At 46.1% G+C, this 23,005-nt stretch overlaps 1 protein-coding gene across 2 annotated transcripts in view; it reads left to right on the top strand.

Moving 5' to 3' along the window:
• The window catches only part of ART3 (ADP-ribosyltransferase 3 (inactive)), a 42,254-nt gene extending 20,817 nt beyond the window's left edge, over positions 1-21,437 (top strand). The window contains exons 4-8 of one of the 2 annotated variants that reach the window (XM_058667201.1): positions 6,168-6,200; positions 7,115-7,147; positions 8,033-8,075; positions 20,765-20,787; positions 21,123-21,437. In XM_058667201.1, the coding sequence (XP_058523184.1) occupies positions 6,168-6,200; positions 7,115-7,147; positions 8,033-8,075; positions 20,765-20,787; positions 21,123-21,256 (266 nt within the window). In that variant the 3' untranslated portion in view covers positions 21,257-21,437. Of the gene's footprint in view, positions 1-6,167; positions 6,201-7,114; positions 7,148-8,032; positions 8,110-20,764; positions 20,788-21,122 lie in introns of those variants that run through there. The other variant, XM_058667200.1, reaches the window with a different exon arrangement.
• Positions 21,438-23,005: the final 1,568 nt, after the last annotated feature.

Raw genomic sequence — 23,005 nt, 5'->3', positions numbered from 1 at the left:
GTGCCCTCTCTGCTTCACACTGGCTAATGTTTCTCCATCTGTTTAAACGTGTCCTTATCCTATTCCACCATCTTGATTCTTGTATGCTCATTGTTTTTTATATACACATACCTAATGAAGTTTATTTTGTTAATTAGGCACAGTAAGAAGTTAAAAAAAACTATAATAAAATAGAGTGACTAGCAGTATCTTGTAATAGAAATTGTGTGAATGTCCCTGTTTCTTGAAAGTGTCAAGAAAAGTATTAATATTTTTGGACTGCAGTTAACTGCTGGTAACTGACAATGGACAGCAGTCTACGAGGGGATTGTACTGTGGAACTCTGCAAATGCGACGCACCAAAGTCTCCACCTCTCCCCTCACCCATCTGCATCCACCTGTCACAGCCAGAAACCCACTTGCAGTGGAGCTGGCAGAAATGATGCCACTTCTGGCGCTGTGGATGGAGAGCGCTGACAAAAAGTTGGCCTCACCCTTGAGTGTGGGAGCTTAACCCTGTGCTGCATAGAATCCCTAGATTAGGATCATCTGCTGCTGTCCAGAGATGAGCAATAGGAATGGAGGGTCAAAAACTCACTCCCTAGAGGGATTAAACACAAGCTATTTGAAACACTGTGAAAAACAATGACCAGCAATTTTTTAAAAATTAAGTCAGGAAGATAGACTTTTGTTTCATTGTAGCTTAACATTACTCCATCTCTAGATGAAAAAATGACAACTGCTCTTAAAGGGATAAAATTAATGTTATTGTACTAAATTTAGCATGCTAATAATTCTGTTATTGTTATAAATTTGCCTGTGATTTTTCAAGATAAAATATATTATGGGTGTTAAAAACCATTAACTAAAAATAGTTCTTTTTTAGGTTGTGGAGAAAATATTTAGGTCTCACTGGGAAGTATAGTCCCTGGTGGCCTTAGACATTTTGATATGAATCCTTGCTCAAGAAAGTGTTATTGCAGTTTAGCTGCTTTCTGTACTTTTTGAAAATTTGCTAGAAGTGGAATGTTAGCTCCGTAATCAGATTGCATTCCTTATCGTTAAACGTGATCCCATTGGAAAAGTCCACTTGTATTGCAATAACTGTGAATCAGTCACAAATACCTGGTGGAAAACCACATCTTTTAGATTCCTTGCACCCTCCAATTGTTCTTTCATTTTCTTGGTTAAATTTATTCATAGGTGGTCTAAGATTTATTTTATTCAAAAGGTAGAGTAATAAAGAAGGAGAAAGAAGGAGAAACCGAGAGAAGATCTTCCATCTGCTGGGTTGCTGCCAGAATAGCTCTCAGCTGTGTCTGGGCCAGGTGGAAACCAGGAGACTGGAACTCCATCCAGGTCTCCCATGTGGGCAACAGGTACTCAAGCATTTGGGCCATCTTCTGCTGCCTTCCCAGACCCTTTAGGAGGGAGCTGGATCAGAGTTTCTTTCTTTCATTACTTAGTGGTTTATTCAATATAGTCATGGTAGGCAGCCATACCCACCTGTCAGCCAGCCAGGTGTGATGGTCCCCACCCTCAACAGAGCCATGAAGCATCATGTGCATCACAAACACTCACAGATTGTGGCATCTCATAGTCTGCTCTGTAAGGTTTCTGCTGAGAAATCCACTGTTGATCTAATGGAGATTTCCTCAAGTGTGATTGGATGTTGTCTAGCTTTTGGAATTCTGTCTCTATCTTTGCTCTTTTTAAAAATATATTTTTATTTGAAAGGCAGAGTTACAGAGAAGGCAAGAAAGACAGATACAGAGATTTTTCATCTGTTAATTAATTTCCCAAATGGTCTCAGTGGGCAGAACTGGGCCGGTCCAAAGCCAAAAGCCAGGAGTTTCCTCTGGGTCGGCCACATGGATGCAGGGTCCTGAGGACTAGAGCCATCCTCTGCTGCTTTCCCAGGACAGAGGCAGGAAGCTGGATGCCAGTGCTACAGGTGGTAGTTTTGCCTGTTATGGTGCCATGGCTCTGGCTTCCTGTCTTTCATTTTTGGCAGCGTGATTAGGACGTACCTTGTAGAGGACTGCCTTAGGTTGAGTTGGGATTCTTTGCGTCCCATATCTGTACAGCTATTATTTCATTAAATATGGTTTTTGTACCTTCTTCCATCTCCTCTCTCACTTAAGCTTTCATGATACAAGTGTGTGTCTGCTTAATGATGTGCTTTAGTACCGGAGGCTTATTCACCTTTTTCACTCTCCATCACCGGCCCCTCCCCCACTGTATGTGGCTAATTCCAAAGGTATTTTCAAGTTCAGAAATTTGCCTTCATATAGTCTGTAGTTCTCAATTAGATTTGTTTTATTCATTGACATTTTCATCTCTAAATTTTGTTTGGTTTATTTTTTATGATAATTGTTTCTTTGTTGAATTTTTTATTCAAGCCATGAATTGTTTGCCTGATTTCATGGAATTATTTGTATCTTCTTGCATCTCACTGAGCTTCCATAAAAGCCTTATTTTGAAGGACTTCTCAGACATTTTGAAAATTTACTACCAGAGAATCACTGTGTTCCCTTGGGTCTCGGAGGCTCCTGATCAGCAGGCCCCTGCGACCACCAAGAGGATGAGGTGGGCAGTGTTCCCCAGCAAGAACCACCAGAGACAGTCTGATTGAGCATGTCCATTTATTGTAAGGCAAGCACAAACCTATATAGACTAAGAAAAAGGGAAGGTTGAAGGACATCTTCCAACAGTCCTCCTATCCACCAATGGTACTGTAACTGGCTAGAAGGCATCTCTATCTTTCTGGATCTTCCAGTCATGCTATAGGTCATGTATACCACGAACAGCTGGCAGGTATGCTGAAGGTCACCAACACCACATGTGGCTGGCAGGTAACGTGGGACCTCACCTACTTCTCAAGAGTTGCTTAGCAAGGAAGTGCCAGCACAGCTTCTCCAAGGACAGAGAGGAGAAATGGGCAGAGCCCTCCACTCTCCCTGGCATGGCCAGTGATCAGGTCAGGTTGAGGTCCCAGTGTGCCAAGACCATTGCCAGGGGGCTCCTCTGGGGACATGGTGTGCCGTGTCCTTATGACCTTCCATGTGGGCCAACCAGGCAGAGATCCAGGGGCAATCTCCCACACTTTAGTGTTATGTTCCTTGCTTTTGTGTTTCTTGTGTCCCAATGTCACATTTGCACATCTAGTGTTTTCAGTTTTGCAGAGCTTTATTTTTGTGGTATCTTTCCCTCCACAAGGAGAGACTTTGTTCAATAGATGGGTGCAGAATATCAGCTGAATGTGGTGTGTCATCTTTGATCCTAGGTTGACTCGATAGTGTGGTCTCTGAAAATTTCTTCAACTATAATCCTTGCTAATAATCTCTACAGTTACATCAGTGGCCTAGGTGTTAATGTGGGTGTAAAGGACCGTAGGGTCTGTCATGATTTTGTTGGGTCTGGGCCCACCACCTGAATGGCAGTTTTGTTGTGTGGGTCCCTGCGGCGGCATGGCCAGGGCTGCTGTTAATGTTTCAGACTCAGTGCATGTGTACATTGTGCATAGGCGGCTGTGTAGCCAACTCAGGGAAGTGCACAGCTCCGCTCTTGTTATGAGACTAGGTTTGGGTATATGTGGGTTCTGCAAGCTGGTCAGCTGTGTGGCAGGCTCACCAGCAGGTTGGGGCCATTGCGGGGACTAAGCTGGGCACAGGCGCATGTAAACCTCTGCTATGCCTTCCCATGTGCAAGGTGATGTCTTGGCTTTTTGTCTGGGTGTAGACAGTCAGTATCTAGGGCTTGTGTGTTGTGACCACACTGAAGATGGGAGATGGTATTGTGGATTTTTTTTTCTGGACTAGAGCGGTGTTTTCACACATACAAACTTAAGTGTCACCTGGGGCAGCTGTGTCAGAGAAGTTCTTGTGTTTATGCATGAATTTCAGGGGCTGGTGCGGTGGCCTCTACCTGTTTTCGCTGGCATCCGTTACATGCACTGGTTTGAGTCCCAACTGTTCCACTTCAAATCCAGCTTCTTGCCAATGCCCTTGGAAAACAGTGGAGGATGGCACAAAGCCTTGGGTCCCTGCACCCATGTGGGAAACCTGGAGGAAGCTCCTGGCTCCTGGCTTCAGATAGGCTCAGTTCCAGCCATTGCTGCCATTTGAAGAGTGAATCAGCAGATGGAAGATATCTCTGTCTCGTCTTCTCTCTCTGTAGCTCCTCTTTACCAATAAAAATATTTTTTTAAAAATCTGTGAGAAAAGAGTATTTCAGATGTGAGATAGTTAATAGTAAGCATACGAGTGAAGTTATTGAAAAGAATACATCTGACATACTAGTAACATATCAGTAAAGAACAGAGCCTCATTTTGCATGTGCCCTACTCCTTTCCCGACCCCCTTCTTCTGGGATACTGCTGGACTGAGGGCCCTCTGGGCCTAATAACATCCTTTGCACAGGTTGAGGGCGATTTCCCCTAAGCTGTACCTCCACCCCTGCCCAGTGAGGCGTGGGACACAGCCAAGGAGGGCGTCGAACTAGGACAAGACCTTGTATGTGCAAGTGCTGGGCAGGCGTCCACATTTCTTCCTCATCCTAGTCCCTCTTGCACACATGGACCAATGCCTGTCTTGTTCCTGGACATTAGGACTCTGCTGAATACTGCAGAGTATCTGATGGGTATCTGCGGTTCTCTGTGGTACTCCTTCCTTCTGGTACTATTCCTACAGAACAAAATTACCTTGATATTTTCTTTATGGCAAGTCTAAGCTAATGATAGTAATAATATTTTGAGTTTTCCACTTACTCTTGAATTATATTTGTAGATTATATTTTTCTAGAAATGTCCTCATATTTTAAATTTATTGACATTAGTGCCAGTTACAGGAGTTATTTTTTTTTATATCTGCTGAATGTGTGGCTGTGTTCCCCTTTTTTATTCATTGTTTTATTGTGCCTTCTCTCTTTTCTATTAATTTCTGGTGCCTTTTTATTTTACTTTATTTCATTACCTTTTTTTTTTTACCTTGCTGCTACATAGAAACGCAAACTTTACTTTCCTGCTCTTAAAAATTGTAATGAAAGTTAAATCCAAGGAGGAGAAATGCAGTCTTGACACAATGATTCGAGTAGCCAAGCGTTCCAACTAGTTAGCGGTGTATGTAGAAGAGTGTCTAGGGCACCACCCTTCCCCAGATGCGCTGGACAGAGCTCCTGCTGCCTCCTGGCACAGCCTGAATGCCTTCTCAGCACCTTCCTGCCTGGCTGTTGGGCACTGGCAGGTCCCCCATGCCATTGGGCACCAGTGGCCACTGCAACAGTCACCGTGTTCCTGCTCTGCAGCAATCGTGGGCTTCCTCACACACAGCTGCATGTTCTAGGGCAGACCAGCTGCTTCTGCACATGAAGAAGAAAGATCTTTGCTTCTGTATTAAAGAATCTGAAAGATCTGCTTGACATTCTTTGTCTCCAGATGACAGAAAGTGCCGGGATAGAAGGGTAGGTTTGCTGTTGAGGACAGTTACCATCTGAAGAGAGAATTTTTTGGTACTTCTTCCCCCTGACTGCTGCAGATGAATCAAAGGATAGAACTGAAGTGGAAACCAGTCTGCATGTAGGTAAAAAACAAGCTCTCACGCAGGACACAGATCACATGGCAAGACACCAGGCTTTACAGGGGCAGAGTCAGGTAAAGAGAAGGAAGGAGGTAAGGAGAAGCTGGCTGGGACAACTCAGGCAGTCCCCAGGACTGTGATGGCCCAGAGGCTGCCCACTGTGCATTTGCTCTGTACCCCCACTCGCTTGCCCCCCAAGTGCTGACAGAAGCTCAGCCACTGCTCTGTATAAACTCCAAAGAAGACCTTATCGAGGCCCAGTCATTACAGAGTGATTCAGACTGGTGCCCTTTGGAGTGATGTAAAGGCCCTTCCTTTCCAGTCCCTGGAGGTCAGTTTCTGTGGCAGAAGGACATCATTTAGCCCTGGATGGACCTTTGCAGATAATGAAACTGAATTCCAGAAAAGTTATATATTTTGTGAAAGTTCAGACACTTGTTTGGTGGCTGTATTGTGAACACAAAATTGCAAAACTGTGATATAGTTTAAATCCACTAAATCCTGGATCTAATAACATAGAAACTGATAGTTTAGATTGGTAATTGCAAAACCACTAAAGTTTTTTACTTGGGTCTATTATGTCAGACTAATAAAGATTTATCTGTGTTTCAGGACTGAAAACTGACAATTGTGTGGAGAACCCAGGTAAGTTCCTGTGAAGTGTGGCCTCTGTAATAGGAGTTTTCTCAGCGTTGTTTTTCATGGGTGTACAGCAGAGCGGCCCCACCACTGCGCTGTCAGACCATCAGGCCTCATTTTCTCAAAGCTGCACACTGTGCCACTTGTTCCCCGTTGGAGCAGAGCCCAGGACTGCCTGCTGCCCACCCCTGCTCTTGCCACCACCCTCACATGACTGGGACACACTGGGCTCATCCCAGCCTGTCCTTCCAGGGGCTTGAGGACTCCTACACGCCCCTGTAGGACTTCAGTCACCTCTCCAAGGCTCCTATGCAAGGGCCTGGATGTCTGTTATGTGTTGATGGTTTAGGAGACAGCAGGCATGGATAAATGTGCTTTGAGAGTAGGGTGACACAGAAGGAACGGCGTGACTGTGGCTCAAGGAGTAGGGTGGGCCGACAGATGGTGATGCAGTATGTGTCAGCATCCTCAGTGGGGAGACAGGAGGATCAACAAAAAGAGCCCTCCTTAGGAGGACCTGGCGGGGGTCTGAGGAGGCATGCTGGTAGCCAAGTACTCAGGGCACCATTACCCAGATAGCCCCGAAATGCTGAAGTCAGAGGTGCTGGGAAATGCCTTGGGCTGGCACCCACTCCTGGTGGGTCCTCTGAAGAATTTCTTTTTTAAGACGCTTGAGAACAAGCATCTGTTTCCAGCTAACTTTTTGTCTAACTTTCCTGTGAATCTTACGCCCATGTAATTAAAATTAATCCACATATATTTGTTTTTCAATTGGAGTTTTGTATTTTATAATAACTATATTTATATGGTTCTCAAATATAAACTGGTTTAAATATATATATCCCTAATATATATGTATGTATAATATATATATGCATGTGAGAGTGCTAATATGTGATGAAAACATGTTCATATTTCAGAATATCTTCAACCCACCTATGTCTACAACCGTGGTGAGTGTATCCTTACGTGGCTAGCTAAAAGGCTGTAGTTTGTGGATATAAATCAGTAGTTTGGAAAGACACAGAGGGTGGGAAAATCACCTCTTTCGAATGAGACAGCTGGCTGTGTGGAGACCTAGGCAGCATGAAGACAGAGGAGTAACGGGGGTGAGGGGGCCTGAGGGGTGACCCGCCCGTTTTCCCCGAAGGCCTAGCTCTGCACTTCATCATTGAGGTTGGGCTGTGTGGAGCCAAGCATTCAGGTATAAACAGAAAACCGAGCAGCCTATTTCTGTTTCTCAGATGTGCTAATGTTTCATGTTTGGTATCAGTTGACTGAAATATCTGGGTGATTCATTTTTTTTTTTAAAGTTCTCACATAGGGAGATACAACACAAATTATTTCTTTGCATCTAAGTTTTTCATTAGGTTTGGCTCATGTGTCCACAAAAAGTGTTTCCTTGTTGGCACTAGAAAAGGAGGCAACTTTTCAGAAATTTGCAGTTTACCGTTTGTTTTGGAAGATGCCTGCTGTGGGGAGGAAACGAAGCATTTCACGGTGCTCAGGATTCCCTTTGCAGCCTGTCCTCTCGTTGGCCCATTTCTGCCACAAGGTCTGATGAGAGACCTCGCTGCCTTCAAGAGCTGTTTTTTGGCTCCTAGCGATCTCCACAAGGCTTGCTGTGTATGCTCGTTTTTGTTGATACACTAGGTTAGAGAAACGTGTTCGCTGCTGTATGTTCCAACTCTGGCTGATACTTAAATTTGGTCATGGTAACTTACTGGACATACCCTGTGGTCCTTGATGCCCATGTTACCTGAAGGTAGTTATGCTGTAGCTCAAGTCCTAGATCTTTTGTCCCAACATTAAAAGTGCTGTTTCTTTCTGTAACTTAGGTGATGAAAACCAGAAGCTAGAAGACTCTGGTAAGACATTGCTGTGGTCTCTGGGGGCTTAGGTTTTGCAGGAAGCCCCGTTATGGGCAAGAGTGGCATGCGTGGCATGGTAAGAGAAGTGGGAGGATAGCAAAGCTTGTCTTCATATCCTGGTTTGTTACGCCTGAGATCCTGTTGGGTTTCACATAGGATTTTTTTTTTTAATTGACAAAGCAAGCCTGCGTCTCACAGTAACCCTACATCAGGCCCCAAATGTCCTCAGCAGATAGGGCAGAGCCCCACTGAAGCCAGGAGCCAAAGCTGCATCTCGTGCATGGACGTCAAGGACCCAAACACATGGGCTGTCCTCCCCTGCCGTCCCCAGGCACGTTAGCAGGAGGCTGGATTGGAAGCGGAGCAGCCAAGGCACAAATAGGTGCCTACATGGGATACCACTATTACAGCTGGTGGTTCTACTTGCTACATCACAATGCCAGTCTGTTTTGCTTCTTTTTTTATTTTATTTTTTTAATAATGATTACATGGTTGATCAGGGTGGGAAAATTGGGTGAACTCATTGCTTCCAAATTTGCTATTTCTTCTTATTGTTCCTAGGGGAAGGGGAGAGACAAATGAGGAAACCACTCATGACTTTCCATATGTCCCAGTACCCAGGGATGAGGAACCGCCACCTTGTATTGATCCAGAGTCTCAATGTGTACACATTCCGAGGGTTCTGTCCAGGTGGTTTGGATAGTTCTGAAATGCTGGCGATTTCACTGATCCAAGGATGGTGTCACCCTCCCAATGTCCGTTGGCTCCATTCACTGAGATTTTTTGCGGTCTGAGATTTTTCACTGAGATTTTTTGTTTGGGGTAGTTGTCCAGTTAGTTCTATTCTTCTGCTACAGCACTAAATGAGCTGCCATATTCTCCTTTTACAACAGAGCCTGTGTCCACTGCTCCACGTTTCTCATTAAGTAGGACGTGTTGTTGCAGGCAACTCCAAGGACCCAGACCAGGCATCCCAAGACTCACCAGATCCCCCACCCCTGGGCCTCACAAACCTGGCACCCACCTAATAGGTGGGCTCTGAGACCCAGGTCAGGTGACCCAAGCCCAACCGGATACCTCACCCCTGGGTTCATGACCCCAACACCTACCTAGTAGGTTGGCCCCAGGCCCCAGGACGGGAGACCCAAGCCCGGCCATATTCCCTACCCCTGGGGTTCGTGAAGCCAACAACCACCTAGAAGGCAGTCCAAGAGACATCTTCCATTCTATTGGCTCATTCCCCAGGCCAAGCAACCCCACCCCACCAGTTCCCCTGTCCCCGGGGCTCAGGAACTCAGCCCCCACCAGACAGGTGGGCCCCACGACCTAAGCCAAGCTACCCAAGCCCTGTCAGATACCCCATTCCTGGGACTCACATACCTGGTCCCCACTGGGCTCAGGCTGGCATGACTCACCTTACCTCTGCGTCTGCAATCTTATTGCACAGCCTGGCCTAGTCTAGCCTGCCCCCTGTTCCAGCTCCTGCTGGTGGGTGCTGCAGCTTATCCCAGTCCAGCCTGATTACTCTCCCAGTTCTAATGTGAACTGGCTCGTGTTGTGGCCCAATCTAGCTCCTCCTGCCCTCTGCCCTGGGGCTAGCATTGTGGCAAAATGAGTAAAAACCTCTGCCTGTGATGCCGGCATCACACATGGGCACCAGTTTGTGTCTCGACTGCTTTACATTTCCAATCCAGCTCCCTACTGATGGCTTGAGGAAAGCAATGGAGGATGTACCAAGTGCTTGGGCCTGTACCCACATGGGAGATGTGGAATTGGCTCCGGGCTCTGGGATTTGACCTGGCTAAACCCCAGCTGTGGCAACCATCTGGGGAGTAATCTCTCTCTGTAACTGTTTCAAATAAATACATAAACCTTTAAACAATATTTTGAAAGATAGAGATAGACACAGAGAGCTCTTCCATCTACTGGTTCGTTGCCCAGATGCCCACGGCAGTCAGGTCTGGACCAGGCTAAAGCTCAGCTGGAATTCCCTACTGCCTCTCAGAGAGTACGTGGCAGGGCACTGGCACTGAAAGAAGAGCCAGAACTCAAACTCAGGCTGTCTGATCTAAACTCCCAAGCAACATCTTAACCATTACAGCAAAATCCAGTGTTTGCTTCGTTATTTGATGACGTTACTCAGATGTCCTGAGACAGGAGTATTCTCATGTTACTAGTGAGATTTTAAATTGCAACACTTTTCTGGTGGACTATTCATTTTTTTTTTATTGTATTGTTGTTGACAATCTTTACATAGTTAATTGCGGTTTAAAAAAAAGGTTCAGGGGGTATAGGGAAGTGGGTAATACTATTATGTCCATATTGTTTCCATCATGTATCTGAGGTAAAGGGGGATATTGAGGGAGAAGCCCCACCTGGTTTCCCGCCCACCCCAAGTCCCGGATGTGGGGCATGCTCTGAGATATCTGCTCAAGTGGTTTTAATAGTTCTCCAGTTATGAATCGCTGCCAGTTTCACTCGATGAGGTAGTCCGCTGATTGATATGGTCCATCATAAAGTCTCCGTTCGCCCCATATTTCGCTGCCAACATATAGCTGAGATGAATGATTGACCTGTTCTGTCCTCTGTCCTTTCCTGGTTAGAGTTCTGAGTCCAGCAGTTTGATTGGGGAGATCTCCAAAGAAACTTTGAGGTATTCCCAGACCAGATTCTTGTATGTTCCAGCAAGCACAGGGCCCGGCACAGTCCATCACCCCGATCAGCTGGTGGTTTCAATTGCTGGGTTGGTTCTGTTTTCGGACTATTCATTTTTTAAAAGATTTATTTATGAGCCTGGAATGATGGTTCAGTGGCTAAAATCCTCACCTTGCAAGCACCCAGATCCCATTTAGGAACCAGTTCATGTCCTGGCTGCTCCACTTCCCATCTAGCTCCCAGCTTGTGGCCTGGGAAAGCTGTGAAGGATGGCCCAAAGCCTTGGCCCCCTGCACCCACATGGGACACCCAGAAGAAGCTCCTGGCTCCTGAATTTGGATTGGCTCAGCTGTAGCCATTTTGTCTACTAGGTAGTGAACCAGCAGATGGAAGATCTTTCTGTTTCTCATTCTTTCCATAAATTTGAAGAAAAAATTCATCAAAATGAGAGATTTATGTGTTTTATTTGAAGGGCAAATTTATATATAGAGAGATCTTCCATCCACTAGTCACTCCCCAAATGGCCACAATGGCTGGAGTGGGGCTAGTACAAAGCCATGCATCTGGAGCCTCCTCCAAGGCTCCCACGTGGGTAAAGGGAGCCAAAGACTTGGCCCATCTTCTGTTGCTTTCCCTGGCACATTAGCAGGGAGCTGTATTGAAAGTGGAGCTTCCAGGACTTGAAGCAGAACCTATATGGACTGCTGGCACAGCTTCACCTACTCCAGCACGGTGCTGGCCCTGACAGTTTGTTTCTTCAAATAGACTTACTTATTTGAAAGGCAGAGTACCAAAGGAAGAAAAGAGGAAAGCCCTCATCTGCTTCCTCCTCCAGGCAGCAGCGACAGCCAGGGTTTAAGTAGGCCAAAGCCAGGAGACTGACTGCCGTCCTGCCTCCCTGTCGGGTGGCAAGGGGCCAAGTGCTCGGGCTATCTTCCCCTGCTCTTCCTGGCATATTAACAGGGAGCTGGATCTGAAGTAGAGCAGTCGGGACTTGAACTGGCATTTTAATAAAGGGGATGTTAGCATTGCAGGTGGCAGCGTAACCACTGGTGGGCAGTTAGTATATATCACTAACCTGAAAAATGTTTAAACTTTTTGAGCCAGTTATAATACTTTTAGATGCCTGTCCCAAGGAAACTTGAAAGACAAATATTTATGCGAAGAATTATTTATCAGGCCCGGCGTGGTAGTCAAGTGGCTAAAGTTCTCACCTCGCATGCACTGGGATCCTGTAGGAGTGCCAGTTCATATCCCAGTTGCTCCACTTCCCATCCAGCTCCCTGCTTATGGCCTGGGAAAGCAAAGAAAGACGGCCCAAAGCCTTGGGACCCTGCACCTGCACGGGAGACCTGGAAGAAGCTCCTGGCTCCTGGCTTCAGATTGGCTTAGCTCTGGCCAGTGTGACTATTCGGGGGGTGAACCAGCAGATGGATCTTTCTTGCCTTCTCTCTGTAAATCTGACTTTCCAATAAAAAAATCTTTTAAAAAAAAGTTACCACAGTGTTATATAGCAAAAATTTTTAAATAAGTCCCATGCCCAACAATCAGATATTATTAAATAAATTGTATCTATATCATGTAACACAGCTTAAAAATGTTTTTGAAAGTATTTAAAATGTTGAAAAGTGTTTAATACAGTGTAAATAATAGGACATAAAGTAACATGTGACTTTATTAAGAAACATGTAACAAAAATAGAGTATACCAAAAATGTTGACAATGAGTTTCTCTGAGATTTTGAGCACCTTTCAATTCTTAGTAATTTCCTGTGTTTTTTTTTTGTGTAATTATAATGTATTCACAATCAGGAAATATTATGGAAAATATATTTATCCTGGCAATTTTAGGTCTAGCAAATCTAAAAACCAAGATTCCAACAAGAACTGTTTGCTTTGGGACCAGTATTTTTGTGCGGGGGCTAAGCTAGTGACTCCCATCTTGGCATCCCCAGTACGCCAACAGTTCAAGTCCCAGCTGCTCCACTTCTGATCCAGCTTCCTGCTAATGACCTGGGAAAGTGTTAGAAGGTGGCCCGAGTGCTGAGGCCTCTACATCCACGTGGGAGTCTCATATGGACTTCCTAGTCGGGTCACCAGCCTCTGCCTGGACCAGCCTCAGCCTTAGCTGTCGCAACCATTTGGGGAGTGAACCAGTGGATAGAGATTGTGTGTGTGTGTGTGTGTGTGTGTGTGTGTGTGTGTGTGTGTGTGTGTTTGGGGTGATGAGTGTCTCCTCTCTGTAACTGTACTTTTCAAATAAATAGAGAAGTCTGTGAGATTCTGGGTCCCTAACCATTGTTCTCACCAACGTTTAGGCTTCATGAGGTTAAGTCCTCTCCTGGTCTCCCTTGTTACACTGTCATTTCTCAAAACCTTCTAAGTTTTCCACTGGATATATTTAAAAAAGACAACTATAAGGCTAAATTAACATTCAAGTTGAGTATCTTTTGTTTTTTTTTTTTAAGTTCTATTTGTTTTCATTGGGAAGTAGGAGTTTTACAGAGGGAAGGAAAGAAAGATCTTCCATTGCAACTGCCAGAGCTGAGCTGATCCAAAGCCAGGAGCCAGGAGCTTCCTCTGGGTCTCCCATGCAGGTGCAGGGTCCCAAGGCTTTGGGCCATCCAGCTCCATGCTTTCCCAGGCTACAAGCAGGGAGCTGGATGGGAAGTGGAGCAGCTGGGACACGAACCAGTCCCCACTAGGCTATCGCACCAGGCTCCTGATTATATTTTCAATACTACTTATTCCCAACCTTAAATTAAAAGCTAAGGTTCATTATTTTACCTGGGAAATCATGTTTTTACTTATTTTCTGAGCCTAACTACAAGGTTAGAAAACTTGCGGCCTCCTCTGTCCAAGAACACTACGCAGCATGGGAAGTTTGAGGAACACATTAAGCTACAGCAATGTCATTTATTGAATCCCAAGGATTTTGTAGTTCCTTTGCTCTCAGTGGAAGAGTTTATTTTCTGTAAATGAGGACTTGAAGTTTAGAGGGCATGTAATGCCCCCAAGTCATAACTGTAAAATATGACAGCAGAACTAAGACGAGCAGAGATTTCAACCATCACTGCGTGCCACTTACAAGTTATGTTGTGGACATTGTGGAGGTCCAGGTTAAGGAGTTTAGATCTTGTCCCATCACTAAAAGATAATTTATTTTCTTTTACTTTTTTACTGTCCTAACAATAACACTTATTTTTAAAAATTCAAAAAAAGATCTTTTCTTCTTTAAAAACAGAAAAAAAAATTGGCTGTTGCATAGTGGGCTGTGCAGCAGCCTGTAATATCAGCATCCCATATGAACACCCTGTTCTGGCTGCTTCACTCCCAGTCCAGCTCCCTGCTAATGGGAAGGAAGCAAAAGATGGCCCAAGTCCCTGGGGCCCTGCGGCCCGTGTAGGAGATCCTAAGTCCCTGGCCCTTGGCTTTGGCGTGACCAAGCTTTTGTTGTTACATCCATTTGGAGAGTGAGCCAGAGGATGTAATATCTTCCCCTCTCCTGTAATTCTGCCTTTCAAAGAAATAAGTAATCTTAAACACTTCTGATTTGAAAGGCAGAACTATAGTCAGGGAGGAATCTTCCACACACTGGTTTATTCACCAAATGGCTGCAGCAGGCACCCCAGCCAGAGCAGGAGCCAGGAACTCCATCCTGGTCTACCACTTTGGCAACACCAGCCCAAGCACTTGGGCCATCTTCGGCTCACTCCCCAGACGTGTGAGCAAGGAGCTGGAGAATGTAGCGGCTGGGATTCACACCAGCACTTTGCTATGGGAACCCACGCTGTAAACTGTGGCTTAGCATAGTTACTCCTGCTTTTATGAGTGATGGAGATGGAGGAAATACAGAGTTAGCAATGGAGGGTAACTGACTTACTCCATTTTGTACTATGTTAACAAAATAATTGAGGCTGAGTACTTTCGTTTTTAAAAGATCTTTAGTTTTTTTGGAGACTAACAGTCCAGGCCTTCTGGTAAAGGCTTTCTGTCTGTCGCATGCATGACAGATCCCAGCACACAGCAGGAGGGCATGTGACAGGGCCGGGCAGCTCATGCAGAACGCCTGTGACTGACTGCTCCCAATACTGCCTGGGGAAGCTGGGACGCCCACAGGAGGGCGCACAAGCCAGGGGCCAAACCAGAGTGAGTGACTGATGGCCACTGAACAGTTTTCTTGTTTTGTTCTTAGACACGAAATTCCAGGAGCCCACCCAAGTACGAGGTAAGGTCGCTTTCTGTTTCCTGAACTCAGTATGAGGTAAGGTACTCCTGAGCAGCAGAGAAATGTCACTTGGGAGCTTCTCCCTGGAGCTGCCGCTGGCCAGCCAGAGATGTAGCAGGGGGAGAGTTTTGTAGCATTCGCCTGCTCCTGGGGCCTGTTTGTGAGGCAGGAAGTCGGCTCTGCTAGGGGTGTGAAGGGCAAGGCTGGACAGTCCAGCACGTGTGCAGGTGCCACGCTAATAGGAACCTCTCACCCTCTGCCATCTCTAGGTAGCAGCACTCAACTCTGCTAAGCTTGATGTGGGTTTGCAAAGGGAGGGTTTATGTAGTTAGTGTTTATAAATCAATGGCCAGAAACTACCTTGAGTGTTTTATCTGTTGAGCTCATTAGACCAGTTAGAAAGTTATACTTACTAGAAGAAATTGCAAATCATGAACATTTCTTTCTCACTTAGGAATGCAAACTGCAGACCCCTTCCTACTACCTGGTAAGCAAGGGCAGGCAGGCCTGAGGGCAGGTGCCAGCTGGGAGACATAGACACGACCCACCAGTGAATGCAGAGGGACGCCTGAGGCCAAGGCCGTGAGGACAGACCCAGGCCTCTTCAGTTAGAAGCACGCGTCTCTTCGCCGGCATGTGTAGATGCTTCCCCGCTGCTGCAGCCGACTCGGGCTGCTTCTAGAAGCAGGAGCGTAAGAGTCAGGCATTACGGGGTCTCGAGCGCCGCTGGCCGGAGAAGCTGAGCTCTAACTTCAGGCCAATTTCTCAGAAGGACCTCAGATTTTACACTTACAAAAGAAGGTTACTATGCTTAAAATTTTCCCTGAGATAGAATTAAGGCGACGTAGTGTGATTTGTTCTCAGACAGCTGTGGACGGTCATGACACTTCTCTAGGCTCAGAATTGCCATCTTCAAGTGTGGCCAACACTTGTCGTCTTTATTCCATGGAAATGTCTGCAGGATGTATAAAGCCATGAAATCTCAGGGTGTGAGGCCCTATCCAGTGCTCACGTAGTGACGTTTTTTTGTAGTTTTTGTTACCATGGGAATACTCACCTGTTAGGGAAGTTAGATTTTGTTGCATCTGTTAACTGCTTGCATCTATCCAGTTCTGGGTCTGCCTGACACGGCTCTGGAAAGCACGTGCTGTGTTCAGCCCATGAGGCGGCAGGTTCAGAGAAGGGTCCAGCGGCTCTGTGGTGGCGCAGGTGGCCACTGCTGGGTGCATCTTGAGATGTTGACAACGCCCTGTGTGTGTGTGCAGTGTCAGTGTGCTAGAGCCGGGTTTGCACAGTGGCCTCATTGGTTCCTGCTAGCCCCTGTGTGAGGCCACTGGAGCAGGGTCGGGGGATGGGCGTGCGCTGTGCGCAGCACCAGCTCCAGGAAGCCTCCTGCGGCCTCGCTCGCTCCGGGAACCTGGGCTGTGAAGCTGCCAGATGCCTCTGGCCATGTTTTCACATGTGACACCTGAGGCACACTGCTGCTCACACACAGCATGGCAACATAAATCAGAGAAAAATAAATGGTAGCTGGTCTTTATTACAACCTGAAAATCTCTTTCTTATTTAGGAATAAAAGTTATACAACCAGATGAAAAACCAGGTAATAAATTCTTCACTGGGCGTGGAGGCACCAGCGGGTTCTAAGTACTCGGTTTTCAGGAGCCTGGGAAGTTTCTGGAATCCTAGCAGGCAAGGCTGGAGGGGCCAGTTTGAGAACTTCTGAGTTTGAGTAACCAACTACCATGCTTCTTCTCTGGCCAAGCAAAAGTAAAAGCCCTTGACCTGGAACTGGGCCAGTTGGCGTCCAGCTGTGCCTCTCTATTCTGGAACGCAGCAGGCAACTTCCCGGGGGTGGGGGGGACAGTTTCTGTGGGGAAAGTGTAGATGCAGGAAGAGCATGGTTGAAGTATGAGAGGGGCCCGGTGTGTTACTCTAGTGGTTAAAGTCCTCGCCTTGAATGTGCCAGGATCCTATATGGATGCCAGTTCGTTTCCTGGCTGCCCCACTTCCCATCCAGCTCCCTGCTTGTGGCCTAGGAAAGCAGTAGAGGATGGCCCAAGGCCTTGGGACGCTGCACCCATGTTGGGAGACCTTGAAGAAGCTCCTGGCTTTTGGCCTCAGAAGGCTCAGCTCCAGTTGTTGCAGCGACTGGGGAAGTGAACAAGTGGGTGGAAGATCTTCCTTTGCAAATTAGACTTTCATTTAAAAAAAAAAAAAAGTATGAGAACTGTACATGCTCACATTGGGAGTCGCCTCAGCCCACCCCTCCTCTGGTAGGCCCCTGCGTTCTGCAGAACCGTGGAGTATTGTGCCCCCTCCTGGGCAGTCGTGTGTACTGCACATGGCTCTTTTTTTTTTTTTTTTTTTTAATTGAAAAGGCAGATTATAGAGACAGAAAGATCTTCCATCTACTAATCCACTCCCCAAAAGGCTGCAATGGCTAGAGCTGAACTGATTTGAAGCCAGGAGCTCCTTCCAGGTCCCCGACATAGGTGCAGAGTTCCAAGGCTTTGGGCCATCCTTCACTGCTTTTTCAGGCCACAAGCAGGAAGCTGGATGGGAAATGGAGCAGCCAGGACAAACCCGTGCACATATGGGCTCCCAGCACTGGCAGAGGGAGGATTAGCCCATTAAGCCTTCGCACCAGACCCTCACATGTCTTCTTTTAATGGCAGTGTCTAAACAGTACACAGGATCTCAGATTACCCAAAAAGCTAATGTTACCGTCACTTCAGAGGTGAGGACAGTGAACATTATTAGAAAGGTAAATGACCTGTGAGGCTAGGAGATAAGCAGTACCCAAACTGCAAATTTCATTCACTTTGTGCCACATAAACTTCAGTCTTACAGCCAGTTTAGATTTCATTCTGTTCCTTTGCCAGGTTCCTAGGATTGGCTTCAGAGCCGCCGGCACGTGCTACTGCGGCATTGCTGTGCTAGCACACAGCCGAGCAGTCAGCAGCTCAGCGCAGAGGCTCTGACACAAGGCATCGCCACCACCAGTTACCTCTGTGGGTTTGTTCATGTCTCTGTGAACATCTGTGAAATACAGGCAACCATACACACTGCAGTCCTGGAACTCTAAGATGGCAGTGTGCAGGGAAGGGTTAGCCCACACGCAAGCACAGAATAGATGGTGTCAAAGATCGTCTGGTAATCTGAGTTTAACATGAAGATAAAGCACCTCTTTGCAGAAAAATGTGAACCTCTTTTTTAATGGAAACAGAGTGATGGTACAGGACAAAATCCAGAGTGCAGATAAAACATAAACCCTCTGCCACTCCACACACACCTCCAGACCCATCCTCCTGCCTTCCTGTCCCTCAGCCCCGTCCCCACTCCCCAGGTAACTGTGTGTGCTTAATCTTCAATCAGATCTTCTGAGTAAACAGATGCGCATGTAACTAACTGAAATCTCTCTACATTTTAGAAGACAGAAGTCACGGAAGTTTCAACAATCCTAGTAAGAAATACTTCATTTCCTCTGTTGATGAATGTTTCTGTAACATAGAAAGAGAAATGCATTTTTCCTCAGTAAAGGGAGTGAAGTTGTCCAGAGTTTAAGGCAGGCTGTCAGAGTACAGTGTCCTGTCCCAGTGCCTGTGCGAGTGGCTGGGAACTTAGTTTTAGTCATTTTGCACTGTGTCTGGACAATGTGCTTAGAGCAGTGGTTCTCAATTCTCACGACACCAAACTCCCTTTTAATATAAATTGAGGGCCCGGCGGCGTGGCCTAGCGGCTAAAGTCCTCACCTTGAACGCCCCGGGATCCCATATGGGCGCCGGTTCTAATCCCGGCAGCTCCACTTCCCATCCAGCTCCCTGCTTGTGGCCTGGGAGAGCAGTCAAGGACGGCCCAAAGCCTTGGGTCTCTGCACCCGTGTGGGAGACCTGGAAGAGGTTCTTGGTTCCCAGCTTTGGATCGGCATAGCATCGGCCGTTGCGCTCACTTGGGGAGTGAATCATCGGATGGAAGATCTTCCTCTCTGTCTCTCCTCCTCTCTGTATATCTGACTTTCCAACAAAAATAAATAAATCTTTAAAAATATATATACAAATTGAAAAGGAAGATTTTACAGAGAAAAGTAACTTCCATCCACTGGTTCAATCCCCAAATGGCTGGAGCTGAGTTGATCCAAAGCTTGACCTGGGAAGGTCTCCCTTTTTATACCAGCTATTCAAAAGGCCCTATACTATCTTGACTCAAGATTCATGGATATATCTGCACCCATTAAAAAATCAACTCAAATTTTAACAAACATATGCATTTCAACCTATAAATGCTGCAGGTATAGCGAAGTCAATGAAGTAGATATTTATATTTACAATTTGGATTTTGAATGGAAGCTGCTGCAATAAGTGATGAAATGCAGCTGACACTGAGAACTGCTTAATCTTTATATTTAAAACTATATGCATATATATGTGAAACTGCTTAAATTTCTGGGTTTGATCACTGTCTCTTACACTGTATGTCTAGCAGCACGTTTGGAAGTTGTGTGGGAAGCATGCAGGTGTTGCACTGAGGGGTGTGCTGAGCAGTTCAGCCAACGGGCCTTCTACCTCCGCACTGCCCTGCACTTTTTTTTTTTTTAAGATTTTTATTATTATTGGAAAGCCGGATATACAGAGAGGAGGAGAGACAGAGAAGAAGCTCTTCCGTCCGATGTTTCACCCCCCAAGTGAGCCGCAACGGGCCGGTGCTATGCCGATCCAATGCTAGGAACCAGGAACCTCTTCCAGGTCTCCCACACGGGTGCAGGGTCCCAATGCATTGGGCCGTCCTCAACTGCTTTCCCAGGCCACAAGCAGGGAGCTGGATGGGAAGTGGAGCTGCCGGGATTAGAACCGGTGCCCATATGGGATCCCAGCGCGTTCAAGGTGAGGACTTTAGCCGCTAGGCCACACCGCCGGGCCCATGCCCTGCACTCTTTAACAAAAAGCCTCTCAACAGCTGTCCACACTGCCTCCCCGGGACACTGGTGCCCCTGGACAGTTTCATAGGAACACAGTTGCCTGAGTGTACCTGCCGGTCCATTTTCTTACCTGAATATGCCTCACTGCATGTTTGCTTTTTAAAAAGTCCATTGGTTCACTCCCCAGGCCTGCCAGGTGGATGGCGGGAACACCTGTACTTGATCAACTTCTGCTTTTTCCCAGACCATTAGCAGGGAGTTGAACTGGCGTGGCCAGGACACAAACCTGAGCCCATATGGGATGCTGGTGTAGCAGGTGGCAGCTTTACCTGCTACTCATGATGCTGGCCCCTAACTGCATGCTTAGGACTGGTCAGTGATTGACATGGCTTTTATGAAATTTGCTGTTTCTCTTGGCTTAACTTATGAAGTCTGAAGCGTGATTGTGTTTGAAATCTGTCAGTTAGCCTTCCTCTAGTTTGCTTGAACAGAAACTTACACCGGCAATCAGTTATCTGAGCTTAGGGCAGCAGTTTTCCTCAAAGTAGTATATTTGCAGAAGGAAAAAAGCACTTATTTATTTGATATTAGGTTGCAGAGCCTACTGTTCACAACCCAGCGATACCCAGTTGTAGTTTGGTAATTACCTGAATATAAACATGAAATGTAAAGTCTTTTTTGAAACACAAGAAATGAGCCAGTTGCAGCACAGTGGGTTAAGCCATCGCTAGCAATACTGGTATCCCAAATGGGTGCTGGATATTCCACTTCCAATCCAGCTGCTTGCCAATGCACCTGACAAGCAGTGGATACACCTACACTCACGGGAGACCCAAATGAGGATCCAGGCTCCGGGCTTCAGTCTAGCTCAGCCGCAGCTACTGTGGCCCCTTGGGCAGTAAGCAGAAAGTGGAAGATGTCTGTCTGCCCTTCAACTAAATCTTACACACAAAAACAGATGAACAGTTACACCCTAACTTAGAAGTATATACAGAAGTGTGCTAGAATTCTAGACAGCTATACCACAAAAATAATTGTCTTGGCATTAAATTAAAAAGCCTGGGAAATCCTAGAGGAACCTAGGACCAGATTCTAATGGTGTAGATGAGAGTACAGCCTGAAACCTGTAATTGTTTATATGAAAACTAGTTTAGGGAGTATTTCTACAAATAACTCATTCTCAATATTGTTTCCATATTCAGGCATAGAGTGGAAGTGGCTATTTGATGTAAAAAATGACTATGTTCTCATCAACAGCACCAGGTCCAGTTCCGGTTCCAGGTCCCAAAACCTACCCTTCGGCGTCCTCCGGCCAGATGCTCCTGCCACCGCTGGGGACGGTGGCCATTTTACTCAGTGCTTCTGCCAAGAATCTCTTTGTTGCTTTATAGTTTGATACTTCCTTTACCTTTCTTGTTCTGTACTTGAAATGCACCATAGGGAGCCCACAGGGTTTCAAAATAGTGTATTTTTCACTTGTTGGCCAAAGTCATTTGATAAAATGAGAACTGTATATTTGTTATGAATTTTGCAAATTTAGAAAGTTGATCCATTTGTCAAAATAAGTTTGTTTATTTCTATACTTCCTGATTGAAAAAATAAAACTGTATTATCTTGGTCTCAATTCAATAAAAGTTTACCAGATATTATTTCAGAATTGCCAGACATGTCTAAGGCTCATGTCAGTGGTTACTGTGAATGCCTGAATTAGAATTTTTAAAAGTATCCTATACTTACCTCATTGAAAAAATTTGCCTTCAGAAAGCATCTTCCCTTGATCAGTGAATACCTCTGTGCTACAGTGCCTATCAGAGGGTCTGCATGGGCTCCAGTAATGGACTTGTTCGGCACTTGGCCAGGGTTTCATAAAAGCTACATAAAAGCCAGATCAACCTTCAGGGCTCACTGTGCTTCCAGTCTCACTGTTCTGTGTGTTCAGCATTTTTAGTGAAGACTATCAACAGGGACTGCTGGTCAGCTTAGGCCCAAGGTCTTCCTTCCCATATGCTGAATTGGGTGTCTTCACCTGTTAAGATTGCCGTGACAGACTAATCAGTCTAGCTGTTTGTCAACAACAGATATTTATTCCTTACAGTTCCGGAAGCTGTCAAGTCCAAGATCAAGGTATTGGCAGGCGTGGTTCCTTGTGAGGGCTCTTCCTGGGCTCCAGGCTGGGCTGTCCCCTTGCTGTCTCCTCACATTCCAGGGCAGAGAAGTGAAGGGCACTAAGCTCATTTCCTGAAGGCCCCAACCTCATGACCCAGACACCTCCTAAACTGTCAAATTGGGTGTTAGGATTTCAACATCAAATTTCAGTCTGTAGAACGTTGTTGTGAGTTTTTTGAATCATACTTGTGGTCTTAACCAAATCCAGTCACTAACCAATTGTATGGACACCAGTCACAGGCCTGACCCATGTGTGGAGTCACAAGCAGGATGTCCTCGACCCAACCCAAGGAGACCTTGGACCCTATCCAGGTAATTATCAGAACATGAAAAACCAAAGGTTAGAGAGGGGCTGTCATTGTGACACAGCTTGCAAACACCAGCATCCAGCATGGGAGTGTTGGTTCAAGTCCCGGCTGTTCTACTTCCAGTCCAGTTTACTGCTGATTTCCTGGGGAGCAGTCCAAGATGGCCCGAGTACTTGGTCCCCGACACTCAATGTGGAGACGGGAGATCCTGGCAGAGTTTCAGATTTCTTGACTTCAGCTTATCCCAGTCCAGGCTGTTGCAGCCATTTGGGGAATAAACCAAATGAAGATTTCTGTCACTCTGCCTTTCAAATAAATGTCTTAAAAAACAAAAAGCTGAGCGTCATATACATGACAGTGATCCAACATCAGATGGGGTATAATGAATAACTTCCTACTATAAGGAGAGTGCGGGGATAGAGACTCCTTTTCTATACTTGGCTACCTAGATGAAAACAATGGAAGCACCCATTGGAAAAATGGGTACACTGTTGGAAGTGCAACAGTGGGTCCAAGAGCCTGATGAAGGAGGGTAGGTCACAGGATAATGTATCTCTGCATGTCATCAACTAGGAAAGGTGGCGGCAAAGTGCAGCTGATGTGGAAGGAAACAGCAGATCCTATGCAACTGAAAAGAAACGCCTGTAGTTTAATCTCAGCTTAAAT

Source organism: Ochotona princeps, chromosome 7, assembly GCF_030435755.1.
Source record: "Ochotona princeps isolate mOchPri1 chromosome 7, mOchPri1.hap1, whole genome shotgun sequence".
NCBI lineage: Eukaryota > Metazoa > Chordata > Mammalia > Lagomorpha > Ochotonidae > Ochotona > Ochotona princeps.
The sequence above is the reverse complement of the archived record's forward strand: the minus strand, read 5'-3'. Positions and strand labels throughout refer to the sequence as shown.